Source organism: Lichenostomus cassidix, chromosome 1Ab (assembly GCF_008360975.1).
Source record: "Lichenostomus cassidix isolate B80296 chromosome 1Ab, HeHo_3.0, whole genome shotgun sequence".
Taxonomy (NCBI): Eukaryota; Metazoa; Chordata; class Aves; order Passeriformes; family Meliphagidae; genus Lichenostomus; species Lichenostomus cassidix.
Genome location: NC_139481.1, coordinates 1620648 through 1641247, shown reverse-complemented (window position 1 = coordinate 1641247; position 20600 = coordinate 1620648). Strand labels below are relative to the sequence as shown.

Below are 20600 nucleotides of genomic sequence, written 5' to 3'. Positions count from 1 at the left end.
TTAAAAACAACAGGCACAAGTGGTTAGGGGTTGTGTGAGGGACAGCTTGCTTTGCACTGAAACTGCACTGGGAATTTTGGCAACCAGAACATAATTATCTGAGCTGGAATGTGGCCAGCAGAGCTGAAGTTAAACCCAACTCTAAACGTAATCATGACTTGGAATGGAGTTTCCTTAAAATAGCCCAGCGTGCTCACAGGAGGATGGCAGTGCCCTGATTTGGCATTAGGAGAAGGGATGGCTAAGTCCAATGTATTTTAGGGAAGAAGGCATTGGAAAATTACAGGAAAAGGGAGCTTCATTTCTTCTCCTCCTGTTGTAAATGTTCAAACAGAGCCCAAAGTTTCACCAGAGCAGGACATGCAAGATTCAGAGAGATAAACAGTTTCCTTGCCACTTTGCAGTTCGTTTGGAAAGGGGTGATGTATAGTAGGCAAATTGAAGTCTTTATTGAGAAAGGTTTTTTTGCTCCTTACCCAAGGACAGTTGAGATCCTCAAGGCTTCCCTCAGATTGCTTTTCATCTCCAAGAGATGGATAGGCTCTTTCCCCCCTGAAAATGAATGGCTGTTTCATTGAATATGAAATTCTGGAGTGAGATACAAATTTTGCCAACGCTTCCTGCTTTTGTAAAATGTTTGATTCAAACTTGTGGATCTGCAGATTCCAGTTTGCAAATTGGCAAATTCCAATTCAGACCTGCCTTTGATTCTGAGGCTTAGGGTCCTTTCTGGTTTCTTTTGTTGCTGTATCACACACTTGGGCAGACAGAGAAAACAGCTTTCATGGTTTCAAGAAGTATTGAGCATTTTTCTTTTTACCAAGTCCTCATTTAAACCCTCCATGGGCCAATATTCCTTCTGGAACATACAAAATGTAAACAAGGATTTATTTGAATGAGTGTGTTCTTTTATTGCAACCTAAGAATCAGAATTTGGCCCAGTCTTCAAGAATAGTGAAAATTCATCTGGGGAGTCACTTGAGCTTTTTGAAAAAGTTCCTCATCAAGTACTAGAGATTTTCTGTGAGCATTAATAATTACAGTCATGTCATCCTGATTTACTCTAGTTGAAGATTAGTCCTGGGCTTCTGAGCAGTCACTGCCCTCTGGTTTTGCAGTTGAAATGGTTAGCCAGGATTTTTGTTCGATTGTTGAGTTTCATCTATTGCAGGTGAGTCTCAATATTTTTAGCATCATTCTAAAATCACCCTGTGGCCAAGAGTCCCCATTGCTTTGCTACAAACACCCCTTTTCCCAGAGGGCAGAGGCTGCAGCCAGACATGACTGAAGCAGCACAGGGCTTTCAAGTCAAAGGCAATATATTAATTTATTTATTGGCATCAGGCTGCCTCGGGCATTTAACTATCCCAGCACCACCACTGCAGTTACAGGCTGAGCTTGCCATCAAAATGCACTGATGGTAAAGAGAAAGGAGTGCCCAGGAGACTGAAAGAAAAAGCTTTTTCATTGAAGGCAACTTAGAATTACTTGCTATTCTTTCGATTCTTTTTAAAAAGCTGTAGAGTTTTGAAAGGTTGGGTCTGTGAATGACAGAAAGATCTGCTTGGGAAGCCAGGCTCAAACGTGCCTTTTGGAAAAGGAGATCTTCCCTGACAGCCTTTCTCAGCTCCACAGAGACATATGCTGTGTGAGATCAGGAGAGAACCTCTCAAACACAAACTATTTGCTGCTGATGAATTGTCTCAGAGAAGCTTTTCTTTCTCTAGTATCCATACTCTAGGAGCTGCCTCCATCAGCTGTCCTGTCTGGAGCAATGCCAGCCTGCAAACCAGCAGGAGTTTCAGGAGGAATCTAACATCTCATCTCTCTTTGCTTGTTGTGTAAATCCAATTCATTAGAACTATAACAAAACAAACAAAAAACTAATTTCATTCATATTAATTCCTAGTGTAATTCTGCTGGCAACAGGAATGCTGTGGCACAGCACAGTGAATTCCCTTCCTAAGGGTATTCACTTTATCAGGCATCTGAATCTGAAAATGGTTTTTCAGGACATTAAAAAGCATCCCAAAACTTCCACAGTGTATTATTTCTGTCATGGTATTGCCTTGTGCTGAGCTGACATCTGTCCTGCAGTAGGAGCACAACAGCTTTTATCCTCAAGGACAACATCTGGAAATTGAACTTATTTTGATGTCACAGCTTTCCTAACCTGTTGCCTCAGGGTACAAAGAAATTTCCTCTGCAGCAGAAATTTCCTCTGCAGCACTGCTGCAGAACCAGGAGCAGTGGGGTTTTATTTCCAGGATCTCCTCACACCCAGGGCTTCCCAGCAGTGAGTGATTTCCCTGAGCCTCTGTGGTTCCTGCTGTGCCAGCCTCAGATTCCTGAGGACACCAGTGCTCAGCAGTAATCTGCTCTGTGCAGGGTGGCAGCATCTATAATCTTCCAATACAAGCAGAATGTTAATTTTCTAATACAACCAAACAGATCTGGAGTGCCACAATAGAGCTTGCTTTGATCCATATGCATTAGCTAAAAAAAGACCTTTGTGGAAAGTAATGCTCCATGGAGCCTCAATAGAAAAGTGAAGCACTTGAGCTCAAAGGGAAAGAGAGCTTAAAATTGTCTGCTTTCATTGAAACAATAACCCACTTGGCATTTTCGCCTTGGCCAGGATTTCCATACATATGGGGGACAGTTCAATTGCTTTTCCACCAAAGACAGTTCAAACAATAAAACAGGATAAACCAAAATGAACAACCTACACTGGCTTTCCCACTGAAAACAGTGTGTCCTGAAAATTCTGTGAGCAGTGGAATAGAATTTTAAAAACAAGAGTTTCTCAAGTCGTTCCAGAGTTGGACACAAATTGGACACTCTCTTTCTCCCAGGATAAACCTCCCAGGATATGCAAGAGATCCATGTTTAAACTCAGCAGAGAATCTGCTCCACTCTGAGCCCATTAAGTGCCAGTTTGGAATGTCACAGACACTGTGGCAAGGCTCTAAATCCAGGCTATTTGACAGCTCCTAGTGATGCCATAAAAACATTTTCATGTGACATTGGTAACCCAAGTTCTGGAAAAAAAAAAAATCTTAATCATAAGAGTCATTTGAAAAACGTGTTTCAGATTCGTGCATGTTTCTAGAAACATTTATTATACAGTTTATTTCCAAAATTCCATTTCACTCTCTGATTCTACCTCTAAATATAAATCTAATCCTCCTTCCTTGTCCTGTTCTATATATATAGCACACCCACATGTGATAAAGCCTTCTGCCATAGCAGGAAGGCAAGGTGGAGGGAGGGAGATGAAGGCTGTAGGTAACCTGTGGGAGCACTGAATGCACTTGGCTACTGCTCACAATGCTCCAAAGATATAATTATCACATGCATGATGAGTACTACACCTGCTGCAGCTCTCTTGCTTAAATAAATAAAAGATTCCAGTGCTGCCTCACTGGGAAACCATTAACCAGAGAGGTCACCAGGGGATTTCACACTCCTTATCCTTCCCCTTCCACCTCTCTCTCTCTCCCCTTCTGCCCCTGCCAAACTTTTCCTATCAAAATCCTCACCACCTCCTTCCCAGAGCTCAGCTTTCTGCTTCGTTGTGATTTTTCCATCTTTTCACTTCCCATCTTTAAGCCTTCTTTCCTGTTGCCTGTAAATCTGCTCCATTGCAGTTTGTAGGTAGTGCTTCTCAAGGCAGAATTCTCAGTGAGACGTTGGGATGGTTTTAACATTCAGGATGTGCTTTGTAGGTGCTTCACTTGGCAGCCTTGCTGGAGCTTGCTTGGTCTCTGCAGCATAATTTAGCATTATTTCTATTTTCTCAAGAGTTTTGCATGTGTCTGTAATGACACTGCTGCCCAGGGTGTGGCCTGGACAAGCTGCCTGTGACAGAACAGGAATTATGCATTTGGTGAAAAGGTTTTTTTTTTTATGGCTTGGCACATCTGCTGGTGAAAGGTTCCTCTGACTAAAATCTCTCCCACATAAGGAAGCTGACCTGTCACTGATCACTTGTCAGTTCCTGATGTCCTCCAGCAGGGACAGGACCATTGCAAGGCTGCTGCAGTGAGTAGTGTTAGATGCTTGGAGAATTCCATTCTCCCATCTCTACTAAGAGTGAATCCAATTTCCAGACCTCTGCTGAATGTTGTCAACAATGACTCACTTTCCCCTCGCAGAGGGAACCTTAAGGAATGCTTCACCCCAGCAGAAATGCTTTTTTTTCCTAGTCATTCCCCAGATTCTCATTTCTGCTGGTGTTGGTAGTAGATTTTGCAGCTTCCTAAATCACCCCTGACTCATGTCATTGTATCCACAGAGGTTTATTTCTCTCTGTGCACCTTTATGGATAAACCAAAAACAGCCAAGGTGGTCAAAGCCTTACAGTATGCTTGTCAGGCAGAGCAGAGTAGTGGTTAAAGAACTAGGGCTTATTTCTGGGTTTGCCTGTGACTTCTCATAGAAGATTAATGAGATTATTTAGGATTATTTAGGTGAATAAATCCAAATAAATCCAAACGGAATTAGATATTTCAACACATACATAGTGGGAATATGGTCATATTTTCAGGAGTGCTTAAATCTCAAAATTTTATTGATAGCAACAGAGTCTGTTAGTGTACAAACCTGTTTGAATGCAAACCAATTTACAGATAGCCAAGACACATAAATGTTAGTATCTAAGTTTGAAAATCTTTGCTGTGCACTATTCATCCTTCAGTTGCTGGGGAAAGGAAAAAAAAAAGGAAAGCATTATTTTCACCATTATTGTTTCACAATGTGTTTATATATCCTGGAGTGAATGGTGATGTGTGAAAGCAACAAGTCTGTCTGTATGAAGTCACACATATTTTAATATAAGAAAAAGTGACTGAAATGTTTTTTAAATAGTCATACTTGAAAAATAAATTTAGTAGCAATTGCAGAATGCCCCTAGCATTAGGCCAGCCTTTCAGCCAAGAGAAAAATCTAGTTCACCATTATCTGTAGGTGTTGGAATCCCACCATGGCATGACTTCTGCTTCATGAGTCCCAAAACACAAGATTTGGATATTGGGGAATTCCAGCCATGACCAGTGCCTCCACTGACTTACAGCAGGTTCAAGGGGAAAAGAGCAGATTGAAAAATGCATTGAGCTTAACTTTGTTTCTTTCTATTGCAATTTTCACAAAAGCCTGGGAGGTATGGGAAATCTTCAGAGACTCTAATGGCAATTCTTGTCTTTCAGGCATCGGATCTCAAAATCAAAATTTAGGTGAGTAAAACTGACTTTTGTATTTCCTCCTTTCTACTGTTTTTGTTCTTTTCTGGAGCGGTTTGCACCAGATCTCTGGGATGTGTTGGTGATTGTAGGAGATCCTGATAAATATGTCAGATTTTAGTCATAAATCAAGACTGTTTTTCTTAGTTTCATACTGAAATAAGGTGCAGGAACTACTGACTACTGAAGTACCTCTCTGTGCTACCTATGTGCCTCAAACCATCAAACATAAAATCAGAAATAAAAAGCCAGTTCAACCACATGATTATTCTGCATCCATCAACATCAACCCTGTCAGCTCAAGGCTCTCTTTGCTGCACTGCTTTGTTTGGTTTGGTTGTAAATATTTCAGCTGATGAAGTTTATATCTTATTTGTGAAATTCTCCTGTTCACCCTGGGACTTGGGGAGCTTCTCTGGCGGTATTTGGTTTTCTGTTGACTTAAAACTTCTGGAGAAGTGAAGCAGCCCCAAATTTGTGGGTTTTCATTGAGAGGCTGACTGAACTCATGGAATTTGGTTGTTAAGCCCATTTCTGCCCCTTTGGTAGGAGCTCAGCTGCCTCCACAGCCCTGAATGCAAATAATATATAAAATATAAAATACTAAATGAATTTTCAGAATAACTGAACAGGTGACTAACTGTCCTCCAGCTTAGCTAAGCAGTGAACAGTAATGTAAAATTTAGGGATGCACATGTGTGACATTTCCATGTAAAGATTGTAGATATAAACACAGAAAACACCCTACATTGTCATGTGCATCTCAAAAGTGTGTGAGGTGGGAAATAACTTAATAAGATAGCAAATAATTTAATGACAACATTAATGCCTAAGTGTGGAGCCCATTCTGGAATTTGGGAAGATTCTTTCTTGTCCCAAATCCACAGCAAAACACACAACCCTTATGAAGTGTTTGTGAGAGTTCAACTGGGTTCCTTTATAAATTGCATAGATAAAACACCCTAGATTTATTTATTTTATTTAACATTTAACTACCTGTTAAAATGTTGTTGCAAAATTCTCGTTCACATTGTCTGGCTTTAGCTCCTGTAGGTGTCAACCCTGATCTCAAGCATGGCCATAGTTTGCCACTGAAAATCACACACAGGACAGGAATAGCCCAGAAAAGTTCTTTCTCCCTGTGACAATGTGTGTCACTTCAGACACACACATATGTATGTAGTATCTATATAAAACTATTAGATTTATTATACAGTGGCAAGTGTTGCCTGGAAACTGGTTGCTATGCAAGTTAAATTCTGAAGAGTAGGAGGTGTGTAATTAGCTTTAAATATCTTCTGTGGTTAGTAATTACCCTGAGAAATCAGTGACACAAGGGGATGTGTTCATGGAAGGCAAACTTTAAAAAGTCTCTTGATTAGCAAATGGTACCCTAAGTTCCAGGCATGAAGGTGAGATGCTTAGTGCCCTAAATTTGGGGATTTTTTTCAGAGCTAGCCCTTGTATTAGGCTAGCTCCTGAATGTTGCTAAATGTTGGAAATGTTCTTTGGATTTTATTTGACCTCACCTCTCCCAAGACTCAATCCAAAGGCTCATGTGACAGAGTGAGTGTGTTTCCATTGAAATTTCCATTGACCACCCTGAGGCTGGGCAAGGTCCCATTGCAGGCCACAGGCATCAAACACAAGGAGAATAATTATTTTTGAGAGAACTGAGCTAAAAAACCTCTTGGGGTGTCTGCAGTGGATGTCTTACTCAGATTAAGATATTGCTTGAAGATCTTGCAAATTGGTTTAGGACTAACTTTATTCCTACAGCTAAAGGAAGGATGTTCACAACTGTCAACTCAGATGAGAGAGTATTTCTCAGGGTGAACTTGAGTGCCTCTCAACCACTCTTGAGCAATAAATCAAGACTGGAGTCTCTCTTGACAGAGAGTTGCAGTAGCCTAAAGATCCCTATCTGAAAAGAACTTCTTCCTCAATTTTTCCAGTCGCTACTGGCGCCGATGGAATCGATTCTGCAGGAGGAAGTGCCGTGCTGCTGTCAAGTCCAATGTTTTCTACTGGCTGGTGATTTTCCTCGTGTTTCTCAACACCCTCACCATTGCCTCTGAGCACTACAACCAGCCAGACTGGCTCACGGAGGTCCAAGGTGAGGAGGAGCTGCTGGTTCTGTTTATTGTGGTCAGAAAAGGGAGCTGAGAGAAGAGCTGAAGCATTAAACCACACAGTGTAAGAGGAGAGTGCACAGCTCCAAACAGACCTGGGGCTGTGGTGGATCTTAAATAATACAATAAACTTCTCTGCCTGTGGTGGGAGAAGTTACAGGAAAAATGTAAATACCTTGTTTTCAGCCAAAGCAGGGTTCCATTGGGAGTAAGTGAAATCAGGAGCTTGTGCTAAATATGTATTTGCAGCAACTGGATTCCCAATTTATGGGTAGCTACTGGGAACCACATGTTGTCCAAGATTTCCCCCCTGAAATGGCCTTTATGATAAATTCTCATTATTAGGGAGGTGATGAAGAGTGATTTGTAAAGTTCCTCTGTCTGCAGAGCAGCTGAATTCTCTCTGGAGGTGAGAGCAGCTGAAAAGGCTTAATTAAGCAACAGTAGGTAGCACAGGAGCTCTTCTATTCCCACTCTCCCCTGCAGATGACGGGTGTGAAGGCAGGTTGTGCACAGGAAGGCATGTCTTGTGTAATACATTGCAGCTGGATGTGCAGCACATGAGAATTGCTGTGAGCATCTTGCTAAAACATTCCTGTGAATGACATGCCCACGCTGTTCCAGTTCATTCTTTGACCCACATGAAGTTAACTTTTAAAACTGATCCTCATTCTTAGCAGCAAGGGCCAATGATTAGCTGTGATGATCTTTTGACTAAGTTTCCTTCTCCTGTTTCTTTCTGTTTCCCACGAGACACTGCCAACAAGGTGCTGCTAGCTCTTTTCACGGCAGAGATGCTGCTGAAGATGTACAGCCTTGGTCTGCAGGCATACTTTGTGTCTCTCTTCAACCGCTTTGACTGTTTCATCGTGTGCGGAGGAATCCTGGAAACCATCCTGGTCGAGACAAAGATCATGTCACCGCTGGGCATTTCGGTCTTGAGATGTGTCAGACTCCTGAGAATATTTAAAATCACAAGGTATTTGATTGCTTCTTTGGGACTGGAGGAGGTTTGCTGCTCAATGCACAGCATGTGGAGGTACAAGTCGCTCACATCCCTGTTTATTTTCACTTTTTCTGCCACTAATGAGGTAGAGAGAGTGCTAGATCAACAGTCCTCATCTTGTGAAGTGTGTGGCAGGCTGGGAGAGCTGTCCAGGCTGGGTGTCTGTCCTGATGTGAGGGGTGAGGAGTCTGGCACAGGCTGCTGGGGACACTTGATACACCATGTGAAGTGTTAAACTGAAATCTGCAATAATGGGAGCTCAGCTCTCACAGTTCCCTGCAAAACACAAAGGAAACCAAAACAGCAGATAGCCTTGTGACCTTCTCTGATGCTTTTTGGTGACAGAGAGGAGCCTGAAAGGCTGAGCCAAAACAGCATTTGACTGAGGAGCTCATGCCAGCTCCAGCAGACTCAGCAGTGACCTGGGTGGGGGATTGTGTCAACACCAGCAGCTCTAGGCAAAGGATGCTGCCAGCTCTTCCCCTTCCAGGGAGCTCAGCATGAAGCAGGAGCTTTATGAAGAAACCAGACTTTTTCCAGCTTCCAGTGTCTTCTCTTTTTCCTTTTCATTCTTTCCCCTCTCCCTCTGCATAAAGGCACAGTGACATCTAATAAACATTCACTGCTTGCTGAGTCAGGGACCTCCAAAACACCAGCTTGGTCTGGCAGGGCTTTTCCAGCTTCAGGGGAATTTGGAGGAGAGATCAGCTCCAGACTTACCCAGAGGTCTTGAAACAAATCTGTCCAAGTGCTTTCCCCAAGTAGCACAAGTCTGCCTTTTCCCATGTGGCACCAGGCAGCACCTTGTGAAAGGCTTGGCTGAGGTGGTGAAAAAGTGCTTTTTCTGCATGTTCAGTTGTGAAAATGTCCCTACAATTGCTGTAACACCACCCCCCAAAGGAAATTTCTGACAAACTTGAGACAGAAAACACAAGACATGAGGAAAACAAGACCAAAACTGGAAGAAAGAAAAAAAAAAACAAACCAAAACCAACAGGCTTGAACTTGCACATCATACAAGATTTGCCCTTAAAGCCTCAGATCTCTGGCAGGATGGATTTGTTTCAGGGTCAGATGGCAGAGACAGAAAATCAGTTTACAGTCTCAGAGAGAGAGGCCAAAGAAAGCCTACAACTATTTCAAAAGGAGGAAAAAAAAGAGGTCTGTTTAACTTTGTGATCTTAGCAGAGAGGAAAACGTTCAGCTAACAAGCTTCCAGCAAGCCAGGCACCTTTGCCCTTTCAGAAATAGTGGGGATCTCTGGTCTGGGGACTGTTTTTCCTGGATCTTTGGGTCTGAAATCTATCCATCACCAAGTCCCTGGTCTGGTTTCTGGGGAAACCAGTAGCTGTTTCAGGCTCTGGGTAATCAGATACACCCAGGGCAACATCCCAGCAGCTATAAAAGCACTAAAACCATGAGCTGCAGCATAGCATCCTGGAGAGGTCATTGTTTTTTCAAGACTTGTCTCCTCTCCCACACAAAATATATAAGCTAGCTAAGAGAATTCTCTAATAGAAAGGCAAACTCTGAGAGAATATCATTAATAGTTAGAAAGCCTGAGCTAGTAGAGTGGTTAAATATTCCTAAAGCTTCTGGCAGAGATGGTATGATGGAACCAATCAGCAGTAGGATTAGGTGTATTTGCCTCCATTCTGCAGCACAGTTAAAGTACAATTTTTAATGGGAAAAAGTGTTACCTGGAATGTGTCTCCTGCAATTTGTGCTTGGGTCTGTGTGTAAAGTACAGAGCTAAGGAAGAGCTCATGATGCATAATGTATTAATCAGATTTTTCTTTTTTTCCTGTTCCTAAAATATTGACAGGTAGGCTGCAGTCGTTTCAAATTTATATGTTTTGTAATTATTCATAATTTTCTTCATAATTCTTCCCTCTGTGGGTGAAGTTCACCCTCATGTGGAAAGCCCTAACATGAGCCTCCAAAGTAGTATTTTAGGCTCACTCATGCCTTACTGCAGGAGAGAATAGTTTGGCACTAAAGCAAAACTTTTACCTTCATGTTCTCCAGTAAATTACAAATTTTTCTATCGTTCACACTAAATACAACGAGGATTTATTAATGACATTATCAGTGCTGGTGAAATAACCCACCTGAGTGCAATGGTAATACAGAAAGATATTTTCTGTATATTTTCTGTGTATATTCTGATTTTTATTATGAAGTCCACAGAAAACTGGGAGGGGTAGGAGAAGTGACAGTGTTGTGTTTGATATCAAACATGCATTCATGAGCAAATGGGGACATTCAGTGGAGGTGAGAATGATGATAATCTAGAGCATTAAAGAGGCACAAAGCAGGAAAATTACTCTGGTGAGAATTTATCAGTAGGTAGATTATTCTTTATACATTTGTATGGATTTTCCATGGTAAACACCATGCAGAAACAAATTCTGGGTCGCCAAGATGATACAATTCTACAAGAAACACAAATAGAGCTCCATGATAGAATAGAAAGAAATAAAGACATCATCAGATGAACAATGCATCATTTTAGAAACACCATTTAGAATTTCAAGAGCAAACATTTCTTATGAAATTAGAAATACATTAGACAAGCAGACAACATAATCTGTTTGTTTTATTTTCCCTAATTTTTAAAGTGCTGTGCAGAAGGTCTGACTTTGCTGTGAGAAGACAGATTATTTTCTCGTTATAAATAATCCTTTACTGCTTTATAAGTATTATAGTGCATTATATTTAAAAATAAATAAAATAATTTGCAGCAGCATACAGAAATCTGATGTTTTACACCTAATCCTGCCGCTAGGTAATTCACTGTTAACTGCAGGGTGAGACAGGGTGCCCTTTTTATTGTACCTTCTGTCAGAAGTCACTGTCCAAGTGGTTTTATATTGGATGAGCAGGGTGGGAAGCTTTCCAGCAGTGAGGCTCCAGCTGTTGCTGCTGTTTGAAGCTCTGCATCTGTGATTGCCACTGCTGTGGTCATAAAGGTACAGTGGAGGGGAGAGGGGAGAGAGCAAAACACATGAAGTTCTAATCCAATTCTGCAGTAGATTATTGTGTGAGATGTAGAACAAACCATTGAACTTCTCCATTTGGAAGCAGGGATCACAATCCTTCTCACTCTGCAGAGCCTCATTCCCTGGCACTCCAGAGCCTGGAGTCTGCCCTGGCAGCTAGGAAGAGTCACATTCACTTCCCTGTGAGTCTGAGGCAGCAGCACTGCTTTCCCTCACACTTCCCATTAAAAGCTGCCTGGTCCAAACCCTCCTGATCCATCAGCACCCAGGGCTGGTTTTCCCTTTGTAGTGAGGTGTTCAGCAGAGGGGGTGAAGCAGTGAGACATTTCTTTGTCTGGGCTTCAACCATTGCTGATTTAAAAACCTTTTGTTTCACTGAGCAATCCCAGATCTCACTTTGAGGAGGTTCATGTTAGTTCTGCAGCCACCCAGTGTGACAGATGGTAACCTCAGGTCAGGCTCTAGGACCTTGAGATAAAACTACAGTTATTTTCACATCCTAATCACTCAAACATTCCTTATCCTTTCCTTTTTACCTTTTTTTTTTTTTCCCTGATTGGTTTATTTACTTTTCTAATGGTGCTGTATTTCTATCTAGAACTAACAGACAGATAAAAGAGTACTAATCTTATCACCAGGCCATCTCAGTTAATTGCTTGGAGCTTGATACTTATATAAGAACCTAAATCCCAGGTATTGAGCCATTTGTGGGAAATGCAGAGCTGATAGAAGTCTGCACAGTTGTGAGCTGAGATAGCAAGGTATTTCAGCCTAAATCGAGTCACTGGGACTGTTGAGATGTGTAACAGCTTTACTGTATGCTTCTTAAGGGTAATGCTAGAAAAACCCAGAAAATGTGACATTGGAGGGCTTGGAGATATTCTGGAGCCCCTCAACTTCTGCTGTAAGGATGCTGAATTCATTTGGCTTCCATCAGAATGAGTTTTTCCCTTCTCCTGTGTCACTTTCCTTTCTTCCCAAAGTGTGAAAGTGTGTGAGCTGAAGGAAAACTGCAAACCCAAGGAGCTGTTACATTGCACATCCCATGGGGATATTTGGTGGCACTGAGCCCACAGCTCCCTTGCCCTTACCTTTGCTCTGCACTTTTTCATTGCTCATCTGTTTAATTGCAGTTCAACTTTAAAGCATTTTGGTTTTCTCTGAGGGCTGAAGCTGGGCTGGAGAGCAAACATCACAGCTCTCTTTGAAGTTCAGTCCTTGGAGGTGACCCTGCTGCTGAACTGGAGAGGACATGGCAATGTCCCTGTGCAGATCAGATTTCTATCCTTGCTAAAGTGATTGGGCTGCTCAGCCAGTCCTCTCTTCCATGGGACAAGAAAAGTATTGTTTCCAGATTGATATTTAAAAAATATTAATTTAACTAGGATTTTAAGAACCCTTTTCTCTAAGGAGTACACTACCTTCAGAAAAAAAATGATGAGTTGAAGGATCAGGTTTCCACAAAAGAGCCAGAGCACCATTCTGCCATCATTTTCACATGGGACTTTGGTCTTCAAGGGAAATATGGCTAGAAATGCAGAGTCCTCTGAGTACAGAAATGTTCAGAGTTCAGGGCTTTGGGAGAAGGGCCTGGAGGACATTGGCCCTGCTGGAATCTCAAAGCATGGTGGTAAGGCAGGTGGAAGGAAGGCTTGGAGATCACAGGCAAACACTGCTGCCTTGCTGGCCTGGGAAAGCTGCTCAAGCTGGCTGATAATGTGCATCAAAATGAGGGAACTGGGAGATGACAGCTGATCTTCAGCCCAGTCTGAAAGCTCTGGCAGCCTCAGAGCACGAAAGAGAAGAGGTTATGACTAGCTGAGCAGTAGATTAGGAGTGACTGAGCAGATGCAAGACCAAAGTAGAAGTTGCTTCATGGGTGATGTGGTGAATTCTTTGGAAATTTCTTCCAAAGCTTCTTTCCAGCTCGTGGCTACTGCAGGCTGGCAAAGAATGCAAACTCACATGCTGCACCAAACGTGCTGCTGGCATCTCTTTGAACCCCAAAGTGGAACCACAAGGGCAAGAAGATCTTTTCTCTGCATCATACATGAGTCTGAACTGGGCAGAAGCCTCAATGCTCTGGGAGAACAAACCTTAACCATCCTCTCTCTTGAATGAAGCCATTTAAAAATGTTCTGCAGCCTGTTTGAGGACGTATTGTAGGTTTGATAACCAAAAAACCCAGTGATGTTGTGCTCTTCCAGATGAATGTAGATCTGGAGTCTCTTTTAGGGTCCTGGTAAATATATTCATATCTTTCTCATTCCTCTCAATCCCAGAAAGCTCAGCAACCTCTGTGAGTGAGCCCAAGCACACACACACTCACACACACCACATTTTGGGCAAGTTTGTATTTGCATCCAAACAGTTTCCCCATCTGTTCCTGTTAGCTATCACAGGCCATTCTCTGGAGTGAGGTATTCTGGCTGCCGTAACATCTGCGAGTGTTGTAATGAGGTTGGTTAGAATGTAACTCACTGAAGCAGCAAGAGCTAATCACTGTATATTGATATGAGATGTGCAGAGCCTTAGATGGAGAGTGCTGTGATAATCTGAGTGTGTGTGAGGAGTGGGGGAATTGTGTCTGTACACGTGTGGTAGTAAAATTACTCATTAGCCGCGGTAGGTCTCGTTATCTTGGGGAAGCACATCAATGATTCACTGCCTAACAGGCTGCTTGGAAATGCCTGCTTTGCACAGAGGCAGCCTGAGCTGATATCCTGCTCAGCCCAGAGCACCTGTCTGGAATTGGAGGAATTCTAACTGCTTCTATTTTCTCTCCCAGATATTGGAACTCCCTGAGCAATCTGGTGGCTTCACTGCTGAATTCAGTCCGCTCCATCGCCTCCCTGCTGCTGCTCCTCTTCCTCTTCATCATCATCTTCTCCCTCCTGGGGATGCAGCTCTTTGGGGGCAAGTTCAACTTTGATGAGATGCAGACCAGGAGGAGCACATTTGACAACTTCCCTCAGTCCCTCCTGACTGTGTTTCAGGTAAGGGCACGAGTGCTCCCTGTGGGGACAACACCTTCAGTTTTCATGGGGCAAGATAGGTCCTGCAGCCTGGCAGTGCCCAGGAGTGGTCACCACCCTGCCAGCTCTGGTTGTGCTGTCAGCACAGGGAATTCCCTCCCAGAGTGGGGAATCAAAGCTAAACCCCCTGAGGGCTGCAAGGCCAGCAGGTCTCTGCAGGGCAGGACAAGAGAGTGGCCATTGCCATGGCCCAGGGCAGAATTCCCCTGGCAAATCCCAGCCCTGCTGTCCTCCCTGCTCTGGGGAACCAAAATCTGCTCCCAGCACCACAGAAGGAATGCTGTGGCCTCCAAGCCCTCTGCAGTTGTGGGAATAATCCACCAAGAGCATCAGGATGGTGATTTCCCTGGCATGTGAGGAGAAGGGCCATGGCCTGGAGGGTCATGAGCAGTGCTTGGGCTGTGCAGAACGGAAAAAGGAACAGGAGGGAAATGCTTGGAGCAAGTGGGGAGACTTGAACAGAGTTCTCTAGGAGAGCCATTGGCCATCATCTTCAAGGAGAGATCTCTTTGGGGTTTTTCCCACACTCTGAGCACAGGCCTTTGCATTTTCTTTGTTCTGTTGTTTGTTTTTAGGGGTTTTTTTTTAATGTTCTAGATGGACACAGCCAGAGTTTCCATCAGCTCCACCCTGGGGGAGGGAGGGGGTGTTCTCTAGGACAGTGGGTATCTTTGTGTTAATGGGGTTTTCCAATGCTCTGTGTGGTCTAACACTGTATCCCTTATTGGTGGGAATGTGTCATTTAGATCCTGACTGGGGAGGACTGGAATTCGGTGATGTATGATGGGATCATGGCTTATGGCGGCCCCTCTTTTCCAGGAATGTTGGTCTGTATTTACTTCATCATCCTCTTCATCTGTGGAAACTGTATCCTTTGATGCTACTCTTTGCTGCAAGAGGGGATGAATTAAAACCACTGTTTACTTTTTGATGTCAGAAAATAGTGAATTTCGTGCCTCACGTTTTTGCCGTTTCCCTGGGTCTGAATTTTGGCTTTGCACTGCCAAAAGTTAAACAAGTGTGTTTAATTTTAGCTGGTGATAAGGCATGTAAACAGTTGTAAGAGACAACTACGTGCCAGGTCCACATGCTGGTTTTTATTTAGTATCTTTACATGTTTAGTGTTTTTATTTTTCATTCCCCTTAATTGTCTCATAGGTTTTTCTTTCCTGCCTTCTCCACAAACTAATCTCTGTGTGTTCCTACTGTACTTGCTGCATAATTTTTGCTTTAATTGCTTTTTTAGTAATATATTCCGTGTGCTTCCATCCAAGCCTTATGTGGAATAAAAATATATATAACCTGCAATATGCTATATACAAATGCTGTAATAGGAGTAACATATGTTTGACATAATTGATTTATGTGAGATCATATATTAATTCACGTATAAACTAGCAGGACCCGTGTTCCATTTCAGTCCCTGCAATCTGTGTGTTCTTCAAACACAGAATTTTGTGCTCTGTTATCTCCCAGCCTGTGCTGTTCTTGAGTACCTGTGGTTCTCTGTGGCTCCAGGTGAAGTGAGGGCACTGTGCACACTCAGGAGGCACAAACCACATTGTAGATGAGGCTGGGAGTGTCTCTTCACAGGAATTTGCATACAACATAGAGCTGCTCCAAATTTGTCCATGTTGAGTTTCTGCTTCCCTAATAAATGGCCCTCCTGTGTCAGAGGTGACATTTCTTTTTATACTGATGCTTCCTAAAGCCACCTTATAGACTCAGCCCAGCTCTTCTGGCCTTTGCCCATAATTCAGATCTCTCACCCTGTTATTTGATGTTCCAGTTGACCTGCATGCCCTCACTTCAAAGGGAGGTGGTGCAATTCCACTTAGCTGAAGGTCAAGGTAGGCAATCTGGCTTGACAGCTTAAAAAAAAAGCTCCAACTTGGATCTCCTTGTGAAAATGTGAGCCAGCTCTACATGCTGGCTGACTTTGGAGCCTTGAGACCTTGGAGCCCAGGGAGGGGGAGATGTCTGTGTTTCCAGTCTGAGCCTTGAACCAGGGTTTGCTTCAAAGTTATCATGGTACACTAAGACCTACACTCAGGAAATTTATGAAATGACCTTATGTTCAGATGTGTAAAGTGAGATCTGAGCACTGGCTGGTAAGACAAGAAAACAGTTGTGGTTCTTTGCCCTTCAGCCCCATGGGCATGACTGGCCATGCATGGATTCTCTGCTGGGAGATGGCAGAGTTGTCAGCTCAACCCCTCACTGTCCAGACTGAATTAACCTCAGAAATGCTCATCAGAGTGCTGCTTGCTGCCCGTAAAATCCACTCGTGTAACCTGAACTGTCAAAAGATGCAAAGCATTCAGTGCTCCCCTTATGTTCAGTGGGATTCTCTGCACAAAGGGAGACACTTCTGGGAAATTGGAAGCTGAAATGTAAATCTGGGCTTAGATGTTTTATATCAGCCATTCTGTTGTGAAATTTTGAAAACCCGCAAAGTGTGTTATCTGTGTGGAAGGAAGGAAGGTGTAGGTTTGTGCTTGATGGATATGCAGTTGTGTGAAATGGAAGTTTGGAAAATCCAAGAGATCTGATGACAGGATGCTAAAAATTTGCAATTAAGAAACCTTTGGTATAATCTTTTTTTTCTGCAGTTTTCAAAGCCCATTTTCTTTAAGTAGCACACAAACAGACATCCTGCTGAATGTATTTTTGGCCATTGCTGTGGACAACCTTGCTGATGCTGAGAGTTTAACATCCGCTCAGAAAGAGGAGGAAGAGGAAAAAGAAAGGAAAAAGCTAGCTAGGTAAATCCATTTGCTATCTGCACACATTCCTGTGAGTTTAATTACACACAGGGTGGATATATATGTGTATGATGTGTATACATACATGTGTGTATGTGTAATATATATAATTTTGTGTGTACAGATTGTAGACATGCGATTAATGTAATTATATATGGAATTCTGTATATAGATATTTTTATGTGAAGGAATTCCAACCATACAACAAGAAAGTGTTGTGGGCTGGGAGTCCCCCCAGGTGCAGTGATGTGAGCAGAGGAAAGGAAGGCTGGGCAGCTGATGAGCTTTCAGACCACCAGAAGAGGATGAGTGGGAAATGATCTCAATCCCATTTGAATTTCCCTTCTATCCTCTAATTGCTCTGGACCACGAGGCATATTTTCAGACTGTCATTCCCATGATATTTAGCAGCTTCCTTCTCTTTTGATGCCACATGCTGTTCTTCCCCTGCCAGTTCTTTCAGTGTTTCTGCAGACACTTAAGGGGCACAAGCTGGATGAGGAACTTTTCTGCCATTCCCAGCTGCCAACAGCAGGGAAACCTCTCCTTCCTGGTTATTTCAATTCAGTGTCTTCCAGGCTGCCTGGAGAGGATCTCTTGGGCACATCTTTCTGCTTCATCCTGCATGCAGCTCAGCAGATTTCCCTCACTCTAGGGGTGCAGTGAGGGGCAGAACTTTTGTAGGCAATATAGCTGGAAGTTCACAAAATACAGGCTGAAAATGGTCCATGCCTTTATCATTGTGTGAGCAAGGAGATCTCTGCTGACAGACCTAGAATATGCATTTGCACAAACACACACACCAGTGAGAAAGCTGCAAAATTAAGGATACTATAAAAAATAGAGCAGAGCCTCTGCCTTTGCCTGCAGGTGAGGACAAGGTGGAGCCACTGGTGTGGAAGCTGAACTCAGAATGGAGATGCCAGCTGATTGTTCTTGTGAAGTGTGCTGTACAACATGAATTCCTGAAAGGGAAGCAGCTCTCCATCTGTGTAACTCTTTGTTTTTTATCTCGTACATTTGCTAGGACTGCTAGTCCCGAAAAGAAACAGGAGATGGAAAAAACAGCTGTGGAGGAAGAGACAAAGGAGGAGAAAATTGAGCTGAAATCGATCACTGCTGATGGAGAATCCCCACCTGCTACCAAGGTAAGGTCTGCTGCCAGCAGCACTCTGTGCAGTGACAGCATGAAAAGTTTGGGTTTCTCAGGGAATGAAAAGTGTCTGCCTTGTCTGATAAAGGCTTTGATGCTTCTCCTTGCATTCCTGTCAGATCAATGTGGATGATTATCAGCCCAATGAGAACGAAGAGAAGAGTCCTTATCCCACAACAGAGGCACCAGGTAAATATCTCCTCCTTGTATCCCTCATTTGACACAAGCTCCAGTTGCCAATGCACATAAAGCCAAATTGTGGGAGCAGCTATGCTGGAAATGCTTTCCTGGTGGGACAGAGTGATGTGCTTGAATTTACTTCATTCTCAGACACTTGAAAGATTGGTTGAAGAAATCTCAGGACTTTAAGCAGTGTTTCTTGAAGAGATCCTGAATGGAGGGTGGGGTTGGAGCTAGTCAATTCAACTTCCACTCTTGGAAAAGTGCTGGAGCAAAGCATTAAACAAAGTATATGACTGCAAGATAAGGAGATGATTAGCAGCCAAAACAGATTTGCCAAGAGCAAACCATATCAAACCACCTTTATTTGCTTTTAAAAGGGGCTGAAAACACTTGTAGACAGGAGAAAAGGATGTCATATTCTTTAACTTTGCTACAGCTTCTGACAATTTCTGATAGTGTTCTCATAAGCTGACAAGAAAAATATGGTCTAGTTGAGACCATATTGGGAGAGAAATTATATCAGACTGTAAGATGAGAGTAGTGAAGCCCAAGTGAGTTTGTTCAACCCAAAAGCCTGTCTGGAGTTCAGTTCAGTTCATTGTTAATGACCTGAATGATGGAAGAGGCAATATGCTTATTACATTTGTAGATGACACGAAGCTAGGAAGGACAAGAAGCGTGCTGGAGGGCAGCATTAGAATTCAAAGAGCTCCTGAGGTCCTGGATAAATGGTCTAAATAAAATTGAAAGTGCCAGGCTCTACACATAGACAGGAATAAACAATTCACAAATAAAGGATCTTAGGTGACAGCTAGTTAGGTAACAGTCCTTGAGAAAAGGATCTGAATCTTATGATAAAAGCTCGACAGATGCCAGCAACAGTTTGCTGCCTTTGAAAAGACAAGCTAGTGGGACTTGTAAACAGGGAAAACATGACCCTTTTGTCCAGTTATGAGTTTCTTTGAATTGGTCACTGATAGCTAATAATAATGCTAAGCAATTGCTTCATTGTGTTCACCATTGATAAGATCTCCACTGGAATAAATCCCATTTTGGGTGCTCTGGTTAAGGGAAGTGGGGCTGAATTAGGAGGAGTATAGAAGAGAAAACAATGCCAGCAGGTAGCAAGAAATAAGATGGAATGAACCTTGGTCATTTGACTTAGGTAAAGCAGGAGAAACAGCTTCAAATGTATAAAAACCTGCTACAGGTAGAAGGGGAATTCTCTCCATTATGAAGTAACAGTTTGAAGATTCACAACAGAGAGAATTTTCCAAAGGTGAGGCTGGAAAAGTGCAGAGATGGTTGTGGAAGCCATGTGTATGAAATATGTGACAGAAAACTGCATCTACATTTTTTTGTCATGCAGCCATGCATGGAATTAGAGTGCAGAAAAGTAACTGCAAACACTTCTAATGCCTGCCTTGGGGTGCCAATCCCTGGCTTAACATATTTTTGAGCACAACCTAAAATAGGAATGGATTATCAGGTTTCCTCCCATCTCCTATTAGAAATGCAAAAGGACACCACACTGGTTACTTTCCACTGTGTAGCACTGATGGCTTTTCCTAACCTACTTTGCTCATTCTCTGATTTAGTTCTGCTCCTTAAACCAGTTTTCTCAATAACCTCTCCTGACTGCTACCCAGTGTTGCTCCTGAGCCCCAGAACACTGTGTGTGCTTGCAGCTCCTCAGATCACCTCAGCTCCTTTTCAGAAGGACAGACTGGCTCTGCCAGAGCTTTGTGTACACCAGAAGGATTATTATGATGATATGTTTATTATAGGAAGACAGGGAGCTAGTCTTGCAGTCTAGTACAGAAATAGACAAAGAATTCGGAACGTCAGATGAAGGTAAAAGCTTGGGATGATTCATGGGAGCTTGAAGCAAAATAATGTCCTTTTACGAGAGTTCTGGTCTTTGTATTGTAAAAAAAACCTCCCAATCATCGAATTTCTCCCTGATGCTGCACTGGAGCCTGTTGTGCTTCTCTGCACAGCCAAAGAACATTTGCTTCTAGAAATGTGAGCAGCTGTGCTGCTTCCATGTGGAGGGAGATGGTTTGGGTGGTGACCTGGGATGA

At 42.8% G+C, this 20600-nt stretch overlaps 1 protein-coding gene across 23 annotated transcripts in view; it reads left to right on the top strand.

The window, feature by feature from the left end:
- CACNA1C (calcium voltage-gated channel subunit alpha1 C) overlaps positions 1 to 20600 on the top strand; it is a 357538-nt gene that overhangs the window by 261092 nt on the left and 75846 nt on the right. For all 23 annotated transcript variants that reach the window (XM_085049353.1, XM_085049355.1, XM_085049346.1 and 20 more), the window contains exons 11-18: positions 5208 to 5234; positions 7196 to 7356; positions 8126 to 8351; positions 14169 to 14376; positions 15162 to 15282; positions 17066 to 17180; positions 18208 to 18328; positions 18453 to 18522. In XM_085049353.1, coding sequence (XP_084905479.1) covers positions 5208 to 5234; positions 7196 to 7356; positions 8126 to 8351; positions 14169 to 14376; positions 15162 to 15282; positions 17066 to 17180; positions 18208 to 18328; positions 18453 to 18522 — 1049 coding nt within the window. The remainder of the gene's footprint in view (positions 1 to 5207; positions 5235 to 7195; positions 7357 to 8125; positions 8352 to 14168; positions 14377 to 15161; positions 15283 to 17065; positions 17181 to 18207; positions 18329 to 18452; positions 18523 to 20600) is intronic.